Source organism: Nematostella vectensis, chromosome 10 (genome assembly GCF_932526225.1).
Source record: "Nematostella vectensis chromosome 10, jaNemVect1.1, whole genome shotgun sequence".
Classification (NCBI taxonomy): domain Eukaryota; kingdom Metazoa; phylum Cnidaria; class Anthozoa; order Actiniaria; family Edwardsiidae; genus Nematostella; species Nematostella vectensis.
Window position 1 is genome coordinate 994,027 of NC_064043.1, and position 17,460 is coordinate 1,011,486.

Sequence of the window (17,460 nt, forward strand, 5' to 3'; positions counted from 1 at the left end):
TTAATTTCGGGTCCAAAGTCTTTTCTAATTAAATGTTTTTCTTTTTCAGTTTACACATTTTATAGTGGAGTTTGGGCAAGGGATTAAAAATTAGTCAAATAACTCTCCCTTTTTTCTCTCTCTAGATTCGCGCGCTACTATAAACTTACTTTCAACTGCAATTCTGCCTTCGTATACTCAAATTGAATCTCTTTATTCCTAAAATACACCAAAAACTGGAAATCGACTCTGCCAAATTTTCGTCTTTAATAAGACTTCTTCAGGGCAGACTGAAGAAGGTGAATCGTTACAAGCTTTTTTTACATCAGAATAGTGGCGCGAGACGCAAAAACATTACAACTGACAAAAACGCGCATTTTCTAGGATAGCGCGCGCTATGGATAAAAAGAATTTACACATCTCTACGTGGGTTCCTACTACAAAAAAAGTCATCACTATTAAGACCCCGCGGGTAGATAGACTTAAGCCGATAAGCCCACTGGCCTTCCCTTTCCATAAGCTGAGCCTCAGAGTTACACTTATCTATAAGTTGTACCATAACATTATTAAGACCTAAATGATTGTCGCAATGAAAATGTTGATAGATCAGGTCATCCTTAACTCTTTCACTAACCGGTAAACTAGGGTGCTTATTTAACCTACTTTTATGATTATTAAAACGCTTCCTAAAACTATTGATAGTAGACCCTACGTATTGCTTGCTACACATAGAGCAAGTAATTAGATAAACAACAAAATCTGAGTTACAGTCCAAGTCAAAATTAATGACATATTTCTTATTAGTAACTGTACTGTGAAACTCCCGCCCTGTCTTAAGAAAGTTACACACCCTACACCTTTTACCGCCACACTTACCACAACCTCTAACCTGAGTACTATCCTCTTTAAGAGAGGAGTGCACCAACATATCCTTTAAACTCCTAGGTTTCCTATAAGCCACCATAGGTACCCTACCAATAGCACCCCTACATCTACTAGAAGATTTTAGAACTGGCTGTAAATTACGAAGAATACCAGGCAAATTAGGTAAAGCTGGATGAAAAGTGACTACAAAAGGTACACGATCATTCTTACCTTTACGCCTGTCTTTCAATGTGTCGTCCCTAGGAATACGTCTAACCCGGTCAACTTCCCTCCCCACAAACCTGCTGTCATAACAGGGGAGGGAAGTTGACCGGGTTAGACGGATAGCATTGAGGGTGTGGTCAACAACAATTCTTACCCCTAAGGACTTGTAACACCTGCACACGATTCCTTAAACCATCACGATAATCAGTTATGTGGATCCAACTTCTTTATTAGTGGAAATATTTCCCTTACATGTTTCTCCCACCTTGAATTATCATTTCTCCCCAAATGGAAGTATCATACAGATAATACGCTACGGAGAAAAGGAGGAACTAGAAAAATCAAGAAAATCACCATTGACAATCCTAAGCCAATTGGGGGTAATTGAGGGATACTTTCTACTTCATTGATAAGGCAGAGAGAGGAGCTGCTCTCCACAAAGACCCAAAAAGCAGGGGCGTACGCAGGATTTTAACAAGTTGCAGTCAAAGCATTCAGAAGCTAAATAAAGGCGTGGCCCCTTATCCCGCATCCCCGTGAAGAATTCATAACTCCCGCTTTTGGGTTTAAAATTGGCGTCAATGCGTCAGACTTTTCGGAATATTACACGATCCTCTGTCAACCTCGATCTGAAATAGGACTTCATTCGTCGCGTGGCACTGAACGACATAACAATATGTTTGGAAATCATCTGTAGATTAACATGATTAAGAAAATTATAGTTTTTATCCTCATCATATATATAAAACTACGTGCATAAAAATGAATGAGTAAGCATTTGATTTTTTGCCCTCTTAATGCAAATAAGATCGCCAAATTCTTTTGCAGTCCAGTAACTGCAGGCCTATAGGCTGCGTACGCCCCATATCTCATAGCCAAAAGCACCATTCAGAATTTCGATGTTTTCAAACAAGTCTCATTTAGTTTTCTGGCGAGGTGTTGCCAGGGTAGCACTTTGAGGACTTTCTTTTGGCGTCTTTCACGAGTACAGAACCGGGGTTCGAGCTCGGGCCGCAGTGTCGAGGGGCCAGTGTGATAGCCACCAGCCCACCTGTGCTTCACGATGGTTTGAGTAGTGTCCGTGCGAAACAAAGCCACATCTATTCCGATGACTGCAATCTGTACTCATTGCTTAAAGGATGTCCATCTGACACTCCTTTGTTTTGTTTTGCGTTAAAAATGCATGGTCTATTTGCAAGATAAATAACCATTCACAATTGAATAATTATACTTTGACGACAATTTTTTATTGAAAGGACTTCAGTTTATACTTGCTTGAATTAGCCGATGGAAATGGATGCTTTGTGTCACTCGGTATTGAGCGGGGGTGTAAAATGACGGCGTGATTGGCCTTCTTAAAGGTCGTTACTTCGATTCGTTTATGTCTTTCCGTTCATTAATACCGCGGAAACAGCAGTTAAACAGGTTTATTCACCGGCGAAATAAGAGATGAAACGCGCGCATCGAGTCCTACCACCAAATACCCCGATCAAATTGCTCTCAAAGACAACTGTGCTCTTTCAAAACAAAACAAATCAGTTTGGTTGCCAATAAGGCCTTTCAGTTACATGTTTCTTTAGAAATTGAGGTGTGAAGTCCATTTGTCCGCACATCCTACCTTAGACTCTGGGCATATATTAAGAAACTTGAAGTCTGGGCTAACGTTTCATAACAACAGCAACAAATAACACGATATAAAAAAAAATCAACATGCAAAATATATTACAGCTTGCTCAAGTAGTATGTGGACCGCGTAGAGAATTCTACGATTGGCTACTAACTTTAAATTTTCTCCACACCCTCTACTGCGGGATGTGTGGAATTAACATGGAGCTTAAAGAAAGAGCAACACATATCGATGGTTATCAGTGGTAAGTAATGATAATTTGGTAAGTAATGATAATTTTGCATGATATATCTTCTTTAAGGACGTAGTAGGCGAAATCTCATAACTTCTATTTGTTCTCTTAGGAAATGTCCGCGTTGCCTTATTCGTAGGAGCCTAAGAACCAACAGCTTTTTCGAATTGTTTCCCAAGACGCCCCTTTCGAAGCTCGTTGTTCTCATATATTTCTGGTCGGTGGAAGTTTTACAAGTGCAGGCAAGCACAATGTTAGGTATGACACCTCAAATGGTTGGAAAAGTCTGCAGGGCCTTAAGACTATTGTGCTCGCGGGATGTCGTCGATCGCCCAGTCTATCCGTTCGGCGGCCCGAACCATGTTTGCAAGTGCGACGAAACCGTTATTTCGTTCAAGCGAAAGGTGGGTGAAAAAACTATCCTGTAACTGCTACAAAACGGTATGGTTGGAATTATATGTCTTGTTATTTTTACTTGGCCACACAAGGTGCATATAAATGACATTTAATGGATTTCATTCTAAGGTGATTCTACATGACGGAAAAACATGACGTGAGGCTTCAAATAAGCCCACTTCACATCGAATAAGGCGGAGAATTTCTCTGAGTACTTAGTAACTTATAGCAAACAAAATAGCAAGTGCGACTTTTTTTAAATTGATGCGATCTTTTGTAAAGTGTCATTGGAATTTGAGCTTTTCGTTCCTGAACTGATACACAGGGCAATTATGATCAAGGAAAAATTATCTTAAAAAGCCAAAATCTGGTTATGTGCACCTCTGCCTCATCTTATTTGTGTTTTGAAAATCAGTCCGTAATATAAGGAACCTATAGCCATTGTAAGAAATTGTGTCTTTTCTCTCTATCTGGAATTGCGCGTTTTCCAGGTTTTTCCGTCATGTCAGGTGATTCACATGTGATAGAAAAACTAACTATAGAACAATTTGCTTTATTATGTTTATAGTATGGCAGAGGAAGGATATCCCGACAAAGATGGGTGTTTGGTCTGGTGACTACGGCCTTCCAGCCTTGCCGAGGGTATTACACTGTTGTAAACAAGCGAACGAGAGAAGTCTTGGCGCCGATTATTCAGGAAGTCCTTCAGCCAGGAAGTGTTCTCCATTCGGATGACTGGGGGGCATACAGGAACATTACTGCTCATGCTCCCAACGTTTCCAGTCACCGGGTGGTGGTCCATAAAGACTATTTCGTCGACCCGGTGACTGGAGTCAACACTCAAGAGATAGAGTCTACGTGGGCAAGAGTGAAAAGAATGGTAAAAAGCAAAAAAGGGATCCCTACAGCTGATCTGCAAAGCCACCTAGACGAAGTGATGTGGAGACAATGGCGAGGAGAAAAATGCCCCTTCGACAACATGGTACTTTTAATTAGTCGGTACTACCGGAATACCACAATTTAAAGCCGATCCCAATATTGAAATACTCCGCCTATAATAACACATTGGGTTAGGCATAGGTTTCAGATAACTACGATCTCTTTTGAATCAATGGCCCTTTGTCAGTATTATATAGTATTCTGATCACGGATTTTTCATTTTGTTTGTAAATTACTAAGTTATTTGGTCTAAAATTCACCGGAAGTGTTGATTTCACATGCCTTTGTAATTGCTCTATTGTAAAAGGTGAACCCTTTATGGGTCGACACCTATCATTTTTTTTCTTTTTCGCTTCGTACTGATCTAGTATTGTCATTTTACTTATCCGATATTTTTAGCCTAAACTTAAATTTTCTGAATTAAAAAAGACCTTCCACATTTATTTAGAACAGCCAAGCGATGGGTTTGAGTTTAAAATCACATGCAACAGATTACATGCTTGGCACACCGGTAACGAAGCGTAAGTTTATGAGAAATCAACAGTTCCGGTGAATATGAGCGGCGAAGATATCCACCCTTATAAAAGTCAGGTATATTTTCCCATTGGAGTAAATAAAAAACTAGATTCTAAATCTGTATCCGGAGAAAATGAATCGCGCATTCTTATCGACATCAACCAACATACATTTAAGTGTCTCAGGCATTTTCACCTCCCCACTACGTCGGCTTCTTTACATAACGGCTCTAAAGACTCGCGCACCCAGAAGTAGAACAGAATCATTTTCTCTCTAGCTGCATAGCTTACCTGGGTATAATCGAGAAACTATCCTTTGCATAGATAATAACTATTTCTTTAGCGCGCCCGCTTCTTAATTGCCGTTTGTTCCTTATTCGGCTCGCGCGCGATTCGCCGGCCATTGTTCACTACTCTATTGTAAATACAACCCCTCAACCGGCTTTGTTGTGCATTACTTTCAAGAAGAACTCATATTCCATTGTATTACATTAGAGTTCTAATTTTATTTTGAATGAAATAAACGGTCATTTTACCATTACACCATTGCAGTAAAATAATTAAATCACATGAGCGGCGGATCAATACATATATTCCCCTAGGACGTTAACTCAGACGTTATAAAATACAAATGGAAATAGAGATGGAGTACCATCTAACAACGCCATACATTATAGCAAATCGATATACCCATTGTATTTAATTTGCCAAGTAAAATAAAACAAACGTTTCCCAACCGCATTTCTAGGAAAAAAAAAAAAAAAACGAGCGGGCAATCCTCGAGAAGCAAGTCGACGCGGGCAGCGTTATGAGACGCGAAAGAGCGAGGCGGCGCGGCGGAACGGCGAGGAGAAAGTGGGGCGGGTAGCTTTTATTTGTATTTCCTGTATTTCCTGTACCATTATTATTGATCTATCCACAATGGACCTCCAAAAGGATTTTTTTGACTGGCTCCATATCATAACGCCAACAAAAGCAAATACGAATGGAGTTTTTCACTGACGAAGGCTAAGGGAACGTCTAAAATCGCGAAAAAGGTTAATTATAGGAGTTTGAAAATTAGCAAATGTTGAAATTTTGAATCGGCCCTAAAAAAATGACGCCGGCGAGGACGAATATTTGTATTTGTTAACTTGGCCTAGTCGAGTCCATTTGTTAAAAAAACTCGCTAGTAGTTCTTGCTTTGTAATAATAAAAGAATCCAGGCTTCCCGTGAGGAACTCAAGATCACGTGTGCTAGGCTAGGCATGTTGCTGCTCGTGAGTGGTGATAGACGGCTGCGCAGGAGACTAGAGAGGTGACCACGCCAGCACACTCCTAAATTTCCGCTAGGTTTGTCTTGATCTGAAACTGGAACGGAAGTCGGTGATGCCTCATATATAGTTTGTATAGAGTCTACTTCCCTAGTCAGCGTTGTTACAGCATTGGGTAAAAAAAGATCTCAACAAAGCGTTTGGATAGAATATAGTATAGTATTGCATACGACTTCTATCTGTGATATTCTCTATTCAGCACGTAGCAATTAAAATGCAAGAAAACGTTGGAGCGACTAATGCCAGTGTGTTCGGCTCAAAAAACAGTCATCGTCTAACGTTTGAAAAACGTTCCCGTTCTCTAGCGGTAAATACACTCTTTTTATCTAATACGCTTAGAAAATTCCGAGGCTCAGAAACTAGGAAAATCTTTTCTTATCAGAGTGAATCGTTCTAAGATGCAGAATTTATTGTGTCTATAATACTTAATTGGTATTATGCTTCACCCATATATACACATTGTGTTTTTTAAGGCTCTGCCACAACTGAAAATAGATTTAAAGGTGAAGAGTGCACGGCGGTTGTCGGTTGTGCGGGCAACAATGACGCGCATAAAAATTATACCTGTATCCTTGTTTTATTTTTAAAGGGGAAGCCCTGCTGAGGAGTCATGTTCTGACTGCATGGAGATTGTGGGAAGTCTAAAAGACCACAAGGCAATATGCTGTGGAAGGATGGTGGAATGCCCTTTTCCACCCCCTGGATCCAAGGCCAGCCACAAAGTGAAATTGTGAGTCACTAAGTACTGTAAAACCTAATAGTAGAACTCCGCATTTTTGAACGCGTGCTCTATCCTTTTTTTCCTTGGGATACTACGTGACCATATTTTACCTGATATATCAATATATCAATAAAATAATTTGAATCATGTTTTCAGAAGTTTCGGCAAATGCTACCTTTATCTTTTTTTCAACTGTTTATGTTGGTAATTATCTACTGCTAAAGGTAGAAACAAAGATTGTGCATTATAAATTAAAGGAATCGTAGATGCTTTTATTTTACAGTTTATCTTTGTGGAAGATTAATATAATTACTTGATGTTATCTTATTTATTTTCAAATTTTACAGAATAGATGTGAGCAGACATATGAAGATTTGCCCGTCAAGAGCAATTGAATGTCCCATTGCCGGGTGTCGGTTTATTGGAAATGAGAGCGAGATGGCGGAGCATAATTTTACAGCGGCTGATAGCCACCTCAAACTTCTGCAAAAAGTATGCAGAACGCTCCGAAAAGCAGCGTTAGTAAAGGTTTGTAAGAATTGTAGTTTCCCAGCTGCTATGGCAGTAGTGTAGTCCCTCGCGTAAGGCTCACACGTGCCCGACACAAAGGACAGCTGCGCAGGGGACTAGAAGCAGTATAAAACCGGTCTCCCGACTAAGAAAATTGAAAAAAAGAAAGAAAGCACAAGAGTCAGCTTTTTGGCTGGTTTTCGAAAGTGATTATTTTCTCAGCTTGCCAATTTGGGAAAGGGGGTTTTAGAACTAGTAATTGTGGTTTAGGAAATAGTTGCTACCATAATTTACTGTTCTTATTTTACTATTTAGTTTGAGGAGCTAGACAAAAACTACAAGAAAGTAGAGGAAGAGAGGTGGTCTCTGGAATGGACAATAAAAAAGGAGCGTTTGGCGGCAGATAACCCCATATTTTTCAGCCCCGCCATAGAAAGAGAAAACAGCCAAGTGTGGAGGGCTTTCCTGACTGTGAAGGGTGCTATTGGCCTTCAGCTTGTCAAAGCCCCATCTCCGGTTGTCGCTAAACTTGCGTAAGTAACGATTGATATTATAATAGCATGCGAAATAATTCCCAAGTTATGTCTGAAATTTTAAAATATACGAGTATAACCATTGAATGTACAACAACCACCTCGCATTGTGTGTTACACTTTTACATGCTTGTTGTCTTTACACGATATTCCCACAGTTTGCCGGGGAATGCATTTTTGTAGAGGTGGCTTATAAGTGGAAGCGTATCATTGTGGTCCTGTTTATATCACCGGGGAGGGGGGTCTCCAAATGGCTACATTACTTTATCAAAATGCTGCTATTTCACTAATGCAATCTATCAATCCCGCAGGATACGGAATGGGGACATAAACATGAACATCGAGGAGGAGTTCGTAGCGCCTGGCACCCTACTTGGCGTGAGGGCTGAAGCCTTTGAGAAATTAAATTTCAGTTCTGGAAGAGTTATGTTTACGTTTGGAATTATTACTTATGACTTCATTAGTAACTAACGTTTTTTTTTTGAAAATTAATAACTTGTCGCATATGTGTTATAGTGTTATAAAAATAAATATCAAAATTTTAAACCTGTTTTGTTTCTTCTGCGTAGGCTCTATTTCCACCCGTCGCTAAGTCTCGTTTTGTCTGCGGGTCCACAGAAATGAAAGCTAGAACCTACTTGCACTACCCCTAGCCTGCGTAGCGGTTCAAGGGAGAGAGACGGGGGGAGGGGGGCTTAGAGAAGAAAAAGCGAGCGCCTCTACCTCTCCCCTTCCCTTGAGCCGCCACTACCTAACTACCCCGGGTTGAAAATCTAAAATTAATTAAAAAAGGTGGTGATCGTCGGCAAAATATATTTTAACACTTAGGAAAAGCACTACTAGCCTGCATGCAGCCGGAAATAGTTCTATTATTACCGTAATAACGGAACTATTTCCGGCTGGACGCAGGCTAAAGCACTACTAGCATCAACATGTTTTGCAGCTTAATTTTAAGTACAAAAGCGCCGATCGAGTCGATGGAATAGGAAGGTGTCTAAGGCTGCTAGCATGGCTCTCGTCTGACCACGGAACGCCTAGTGTGTCCGAAATCAGTATTTAGAACTACAACCGGGCTATGGGATTACAAGACGCCCCCCCTCGGGCTATCGACATTCCTTTCAATCTTCATACAAAGAAGTACCGAATTTCCCCTTCCTACATAACGCCCTTGGTTCCCGAATATGCTTCCTACGCCTAGCCTGCGTGCATCCGGGTTCGAAGTTTTTACTCTGTAACAGAGTAAAAACTATGATACCGGATGCACGCAAGCTACGCCGGCTTATTGGTCCTGTTGACCGAGTCTCATATTACACGTCACATGTTATGTCCGCTTAAGCACGGTTCGGAAGGTTCTTGATCAGTGTGCGAGATTTTACGTGGAAGACGAAGCTATGAGAAAAGCAAAGTGTACCTCACTGAGAACGATCTTTTTGTCCGAAAAAGACCTAAATTTTAATTGCGTGCCCAGAGGGAGCAGGCTGAAACAGGCGGAGCGAGAGGGGAGAGTCCGAACCTTAGACCTGGCCACCAATCACTCCAGCGAGGATGTCCTAAGCATCCTAAAATCAAAATTTCCGACGCTACGTAATGAACTGGAGTTGCCAAAGAGGTAAGTGTCTTTGCAAGTACACGTATTGCCTTTCTTATCCCAGTATTGATGTCATATAATTCGCCGCTGGCCTAAGTTACAATCCGTTACAATGCGGTGAAGCCATTTCAAGGGACAAGTTATTTGTTGCGTAACGAATTCCTCTTTGTCGTTTTCACCGGGTAAACTCCAAGTGTAAGAAACAAAACTTTATTTCTGTGAATTAGAAGTTTCGTGTACCAAATAGTTAACGACGGAAAATTTAAACCATATTAAAATGGTTATATTTCAAATGCGCTTCTTGTGGTAAAATGATAGCCAGAACATGTATTACACATGTCACCGGATTTCCGGTGCTATTAATCCCACTCTATTACAGTAAAAACCCATTTATATAAGACCAGGGAACTATTCCCTGATAAGGCCAAGCTCACTCCCGCGTAATTTTTGCGACAGCAGCTTTAAAAACATATATATTTTTAACTAAAAGCCCTTTTCACATTCTATAGACATCTGCTTTCTATAAGTGAAGAAACACTCGCTTTGTATTCGGCGAAAAAAGATGGTCAAAGGGCGCCTATTGGGTGGGGTCGCTTATTTGAACGCGTGCGCGTATACGAATCATCGAAAGTGGCGATTAATTTGGGACCACTGATTGGAAAGCTGGTTTATAGATGTATATTGCTTTTGAACGCTTTTGTCATTCATTCCAGACACAAGAACTAACTAGATTCCTTGGATAACTTGATTAAGTAGATTCTAACATAGAGCATAGCGCTCGATAGATTGATATACCTTTTTTTCCGAGTATACTGTTCTATTTTTCCTAATGTTACTTTTTGGAATTTACATTCGAAAAAAAAAAAATTATCGATTGTAACCTTTTGGAGGTTACACTCGTAAAAAAAATTCCCGAATGTAACCCTGAAGCTTTTCCCGAATGTAACCTCCAGTCCGATGGTGACTTTGCTTGGGATAGTTTACGATACCAATAGTATTAAAAGTAATTTTCATTACAATTCCCTTCAGCAATGCCACGTTATTCTTTCGTTGCGGGCACTTGACTACTAACGCAGCTACCCGGGTTCGATTCCCGCTGATAGCCTATTTTTTTTTCTTTATTTTTTTTTTAAATATCGATACTTAATTATACTGTTCTTGGTGTGTCATGACATAAAAAGAAGGTATAGGGACATTTTTATGTACTCTCAGCATCTTTGATGTGCTCATGCTTTGTTCAGGATCCTGTACAGTTTTATGCACACAAGAACTAACTAGATTCCTTGGATAACTTGATTAAGTAGATTCTAACATAGAGCATAGCGCTCGATAGATTGATATACCTATTTTTCCGAGTATACTGTTTTATTTTTCCTAATGTTACTTTTTGGAATTTACATTCGGAAAAAAAATAATCGATTGTAACCTTTTGGAGGTTACACTCGTAAAACAAATTCCCGAATGTAACCCTGAAGCTTTTCCCGAATGTAACCTCCAGTCCGATGGTGACTTTGCTTGGGATAGTTTACGATACCAATAGTATTAAAAGTAATTTTCATTACAATTCCCTTCAGCAATGCCACGTTAGTCTTTCGTTGAGGGCACTTGACTACTAACGCAGCGACCCGGGTTCGATTCCCGCTGATAGCTTTTTTTTTTCTTTATATTTTTTTTTTAAATATCGATACTTAATTATACTGTTCTTGGTGTGTCATGACATAAAAAGAAGGTATAGGGACATTTTTATGTACTCTCAGCATCTTTGATGTGCTCATGCTTTGTTCAGGATCCTGTACAGTTTTATGCACACAAGAACTAACTAGATTCCTTGGATAACTTGATTAAGTAGATTCTAACATAGAGCATAGCGCTCGATAGATTGATATACCTATTTTTCCGAGTATACTGTTTTATTTTTCCTAATGTTACTTTTTGGAATTTACATTCGGAAAAAAAATAATCGATTGTAACCTTTTGGAGGTTACACTCGTAAAACAAATTCCCGAATGTAACCCTGAAGCTTTTCCCGAATGTAACCTCCAGTCCGATGGTGACTTTGCTTGGGATAGTTTACGATACCAATAGTATTAAAAGTAATTTTCATTACAATTCCCTTCAGCAATGCCACGTTAGTCTTTCGTTGAGGGCACTTGACTACTAACGCAGCGACCCGGGTTCGATTCCCGCTGATAGCTTTTTTTTTTCTTTATATTTTTTTTTTAAATATCGATACTTAATTATACTGTTCTTGGTGTGTCATGACATAAAAAGAAGGTATAGGGACATTTTTATGTACTCTCAGCATCTTTGATGTGCTCATGCTTTGTTCAGGATCCTGTACAGTTTTATGCACACAAGAACTAACTAGATTCCTTGGATAACTTGATTAAGTAGATTCTAACATAGAGCATAGCGCTCGATAGATTGATATACCTATTTTTCCGAGTATACTGTTTTATTTTTCCTAATGTTACTTTTTGGAATTTACATTCGGAAAAAAAATTATCGATTGTAACCTTTTGGAGGTTACACTCGTAAAACAAATTCCCGAATGTAACCCTGAAGCTTTTCCCGAATGTAACCTCCAGTCCGATGGTGACTTTGCTTGGGATAGTTTACGATACCAATAGTATTAAAAGTAATTTTCATTACAATTCCCTTCAGCAATGCCACGTTAGTCTTTCGTTGCGGGCACTTGACTACTAACGCAGCGACCCGGGTTCGATTCCCGCTGAGAGCCTATTTTTTTTTCTTTATTTTTTTTTAAATATCGATACTTAATTATACTGTTCTTGGTGTGTCATGACATAAAAAGAAGGTATAGGGACATTTTTATGTACTCTCAGCATCTTTGATGTGCTCATGCTTTGTTCAGGATCCTGTACATATTTTATGCACACAAGAACTAACTAGATTCCTTGGATAACTTGATTAAGTAGATTCTAACATAGAGCATAGCGCTCGATAGATTGATATACCTATTTGTCCGAGTATACTGTTTTATTTTTCCTAATGTTACTTTTTGGAATTTACATTCGGAAAAAAAATTATCGATTGTAACCTTTTGGAGGTTACACTCGTAAAACAAATTCCCGAATGTAACCCTGAAGCTTTTCCCGAATGTAACCTCCAGTCCGATGGTGACTTTGCTTGGGATAGTTTACGATACCAATAGTATTAAAAGTAATTTTCATTACAATTCCCTTCAGCAATGCCACGTTAGTCTTTCGTTGAGGGCACTTGACTACTAACGCAGCGACCCGGGTTCGATTCCCGCTGATAGCTTTTTTTTTTCTTTATTTTTTTTTTTTTAAATATCGATACTTAATTATACTGTTCTTGGTGTGTCATGACATAAAAAGAAGGTATAGGGACATTTTTATGTACTCTCAGCATCTTTGATGTGCTCATGCTTTGTTCAGGATCCTGTACAGTTTTATGCACACAAGAACTAACTAGATTCCTTGGATAACTTGATTAAGTAGATTCTAACATAGAGCATAGCGCTCGATAGATTGATATACCTATTTTTCCGAGTATACTGTTTTATTTTTCCTAATGTTACTTTTTGGAATTTACATTCGGAAAAAAAATTATCGATTGTAACCTTTTGGAAGTTACACTCGTAAAACAAATTCCCGAATGTAACCCTGAAGCTTTTCCCGAATGTAACCTCCAGTCCGATGGTGACTTTTCTTGGGATAGTTTACGATACCAATAGTATTAAACGTAATTTTCATTACAATTCCCTTCAGCAATGCCACGTTAGTCTTTCGTTGCGGGCACTTGACTACTAACGCAGCGACCCGAGTTCGATTCCCGCTGATAGCCTATTTTTTTTTTATTATTTTTTTTTAAATATCGATACTTAATTATACTGTTCTTGGTTTGTCATGACATAAAAAGAAGGTATAGGGACATTTTTATGTACTCTCAGCATCTTTGATGTGCTCATGCTTTGTTCAGGATCCTGTACATATTTTATGCACACAAGAACTAACTAGATTCCTTGGATAACTTGAATAAGTAGATTCTAACATAGAGCATAGCGCTCGATAGATTGATATACCTTTTTTTCCGAGTATACTGTTCTATTTTTCCTAATGTTACTTTTTGGAATTTACATTCGGAAAAAAAAATTATCGATTTTAACCTTTTGGAGGTTACACTCGTAAAACAAATTCCCGAATGTAACCCTGAAACTTTTCCCGAATGTAACCTCCAGTCCAATGGTGACTTTGCTTGGGATAGTTTATGATACCAATAGTATTAAAAGTAATTTTCATTACAATCCCCTTCAGCAATGCCACGTTAGTCTTTCGTTGAGGGCACTTGACTACTAACACAGCGACCCGGGTTCGATTCCCGCTGATAGCCTAATTTTTTTCTTTATTTTTTTTTTTTTAAATATCGATACTTAATTATACTGTTCTTGGTGTGTCATGACATAAAAAGAAGGTATAGGGACATTTTTATGTACTCTCAGCATCTTTGATGTGCTCATGCTTTGTTCAGGATCCTGTACAGTTTTATGCACACAAGAACTAACTAGATTCCTTGGATAACTTGATTAAGTAGATTCTAACATAGAGCATAGCGCTCGATAGATTGATATACCTATTTTTCCGAGTATACTGTTTTATTTTTCCTAATGTTACTTTTTGGAATTTACATTCGGAAAAAAAATTATCGATTGTAACCTTTTGGAGGTTACACTCGTAAAACAAATTCCCGAATGTAACCCTGAAGCTTTTCCCGAATGTAACCTCCCGTCCGATGGTGACTTTGCTTGGGATAGTTTACGATACCAATAGTATTAAAAGTAATTTTCATTACAATTCCCTTCAGCAATGCCACGTTAGTCTTTCGTTGCGGGCACTTGACTACTAACGCAGCGACCCGGGTTCGATTCCCGCTGAGAGCCAATTTTTTTTTCTTAATTTTTTTTTTTTAAATATCGATACTTAATTATACTGTTCTTGGTGTGTCATGACATAAAAAGAAGGTATAGGGACATTTTTATGTACTCTCAGCATCTTTGATGTGCTCATGCTTTGTTCAGGATCCTGTACATATTTTATGCACACAAGAACTAACTAGATTCCTTGGATAACTTGATTAAGTAGATTCTAACATAGAGCATAGCGCTCGATAGATTGATATACCTATTTTTCCGAGTATACTGTTTTATTTTTCCTAATGTTACTTTTTGGAATTTACATTCGGAAAAAAAATTATCGATTGTAACCTTTTGGAAGTTACACTCGTAAAACAAATTCCCGAATGTAACCCTGAAGCTTTTCCCGAATGTAACCTCCAGTCCGATGGTGACTTTTCTTGGGATACTTTACGATACCAATAGTATTAAACGTAATTTTCATTACAATTCCCTTCAGCAATGCCACGTTAGTCTTTCGTTGCGGGCACTTGACTACTAACGCAGCGACCCGAGTTCGATTCCCGCTGATAGCCTATTTTTTTTTTATTAATTTTTTTTTAAATATCGATACTTAATTATACTGTTCTTGGTTTGTCATGACATAAAAAGAAGGTATAGGGACATTTTTATGTACTCTCAGCATCTTTGATGTGCTCATGCTTTGTTCAGGATCCTGTACAGTTTTATGCACACAAGAACTAACTACATTCCTTGGATAACTTGATTAAGTAGATTCTAACATAGAGCATAGCGCTCGATAGATTGATATACCTATTTTTCCGAGTATACTGTTCTATTTTTCCTAATGTTACTTTTTGGAATTTACATTCGGAAAAAAAATTATCGATTGTAACCTTTTGGAGGTTACACTCGTAAAACAAATTCCCGAATGTAAACCTGAAGCTTTTCCCGAATGTAACCTCCAGTCCGATGGTGACTTTGCTTGGGATAGTTTACGATACCAATAGTATTAAAAGTAATTTTCATTACAATTCCCTTCAGCAATGCCACGTTAGTCTTTCGTTGCGGGCACTTGACTCCTAACGCAGCGACCCGGGTTCGATTCCCGCTGATAGCCTTTTTTTTTTCTTTATTTTTTTTTAAAAATATCGATACTTAATTATACTGTTCTTGGTGTGTCATGACATAAAAAGAAGGTATATAGTCATTTTTATGTACTCTCAGCATCTTTGATGTGCTCATGCTTTGTTCAGGATCCTGTACATATTTTATGCACACAAGAACTAACTAGATTCCTTGGATAACTTGATTAAGTAGATTCTAACATAGAGCATAGCGCTCGATAGATTGATATACCTATTTTTCCGAGTATACTGTTCTATTTTTCCTAATGTTACTTTTTGGAATTTACATTCGGAAAAAAAATTATCGATTGTAACCTTTTGGAGGTTACACTCGTAAAACAAATTCCCGAATGTAACCCTGAAGCTTTTCCCGAATGTAACCTCCAGTCCGATGGTGACTTTGCTTGGGATAGTTTACGATACCAATAGTATTAAAAGTAATTTTCATTACAATTCCCTTCAGCAATGCCACGTTAGTCTTTCGTTGCGGGCACTTGACTACTAACGCAGCGACCCGAGTTCGATTCCCGCTGATAGCCTATTTTTTTTTTATTATTTTTTTTTAAATATCGATACTTAATTATACTGTTCTTGGTTTGTCATGACATAAAAAGAAGGTATAGGGACATTTTTATGTACTCTCAGCATCTTTGATGTGCTCATGCTTTGTTCAGGATCCTGTACAGTTTTATGCACACAAGAACTAACTAGATTCCTTGGATAACTTGATTAAGTAGATTCTAACATAGAGCATAGCGCTCGATAGATTGATATACCTATTTTTCCGAGTATACTGTTCTATTTTTCCTAATGTTACTTTTTGGAATTTACATTCGGAAAAAAAATTATCGATTGTAACCTTTTGGAGGTTACACTCGTAAAACAAATTCCCGAATGTAACCCTGAAGCTTTTCCCGAATGTAACCTCCAGTCCGATGGTGACTTTGCTTGGGATAGTTTACGATACCAATAGTATTAAAAGTAATTTTCATTACAATTCCCTTCAGCAATGCCACGTTAGTCTTTCGTTGCGGGCACTTGACTCCTAACGCAGCGACCCGGGTTCGATTCCCGCTGATAGCCTTTTTTTTTTTCTTTATTTTTTTTTAAAAATATCGATACTTAATTATACTGTTCTTGGTGTGTCATGACATAAAAAGAAGGTATATAGTAATTTTTATGTACTCTCAGCATCTTTGATGTGCTCATGCTTTGTTCAGGATCCTGTACATATTTTATGCACACAAGAACTAACTAGATTCCTTGGATAACTTGAATAAGTAGATTCTAACATAGAGCATAGCGCTCGATAGATTGATATACCTTTTTTTCCGAGTATACTGTTCTATTTTTCCTAATGTTACTTTTTGGAATTTACATTCGGAAAAAAAAATTATCGATTTTAACCTTTTGGAGGTTACACTCGTAAAACAAATTCCCGAATGTAACCCTGAAACTTTTCCCGAATGTAACCTCCAGTCCAATGGTGACTTTGCTTGGGATAGTTTATGATACCAATAGTATTAAAAGTAATTTTCATTACAATTCCCTTCAGCAATGCCACGTTAGTCTTTCGTTGAGGGCACTTGACTACTAACACAGCGACCCGGGTTCGATTCCCGCTGATAGCCTAATTTTTTTCTTTATTTTTTTTTTTTAAATATCGATACTTAATTATACTGTTCTTGGTGTGTCATGACATAAAAAGAAGGTATAGGGACATTTTTATGTACTCTCAGCATCTTTGATGTGCTCATGCTTTGTTCAGGATCCTGTACAGTTTTATGCACACAAGAACTAACTAGATTCCTTGGATAACTTGATTAAGTAGATTCTAACATAGAGCATAGCGCTCGATAGATTGATATACCTATTTTTCCGAGTATACTGTTTTATTTTTCCTAATGTTACTTTTTGGAATTTACATTCGGAAAAAAAATTATCGATTGTAACCTTTTGGAGGTTACACTCGTAAAACAAATTCCCGAATGTAA

General features: G+C 38.3%; 2 protein-coding genes and 1 long non-coding RNA gene across 4 annotated transcripts; 2 read left to right on the forward strand and 1 right to left on the reverse strand.

Annotated features, from left to right (window-relative positions):
• The first annotated feature begins 1,712 nt into the window (after positions 1 to 1,712).
• On the forward strand, positions 1,713 to 5,524 carry LOC5499018. The gene is made up of 3 exons (XM_048733692.1): positions 1,713 to 2,939; positions 3,040 to 3,331; positions 3,892 to 5,524. Exons 1-3 carry the CDS (start codon positions 2,779 to 2,781, stop codon positions 4,345 to 4,347), a joined length of 909 nt encoding a protein of 302 aa, XP_048589649.1. The 5' UTR covers positions 1,713 to 2,778; the 3' UTR covers positions 4,348 to 5,524.
• On the reverse strand, positions 4,614 to 9,217 carry LOC125573261. The gene is made up of 2 exons (XR_007314015.1): positions 8,402 to 9,217; positions 4,614 to 6,127 (listed from the first exon to the last, which is right to left on the reverse strand). It is a non-coding gene; the product is annotated as an uncharacterized LOC125573261 (long non-coding RNA).
• LOC125573260 lies at positions 6,154 to 8,400 on the forward strand. Of its 2 annotated transcripts, none has more exons than XM_048733693.1 (5): positions 6,154 to 6,356; positions 6,679 to 6,820; positions 7,159 to 7,339; positions 7,637 to 7,854; positions 8,166 to 8,400. In XM_048733693.1, exons 1-5 carry the CDS (start codon positions 6,305 to 6,307, stop codon positions 8,323 to 8,325), a joined length of 753 nt encoding a protein of 250 aa, XP_048589650.1. In that variant the 5' UTR covers positions 6,154 to 6,304; the 3' UTR covers positions 8,326 to 8,400. The 2 variants fall into 2 exon arrangements, with proteins under 2 accessions (XP_048589650.1, XP_048589651.1); XM_048733694.1 differs by lacking the exon at positions 6,154 to 6,356 and adding an exon at positions 6,433 to 6,593 and having other exon boundaries at positions 6,680 to 6,820.
• Positions 9,218 to 17,460: the final 8,243 nt, after the last annotated feature.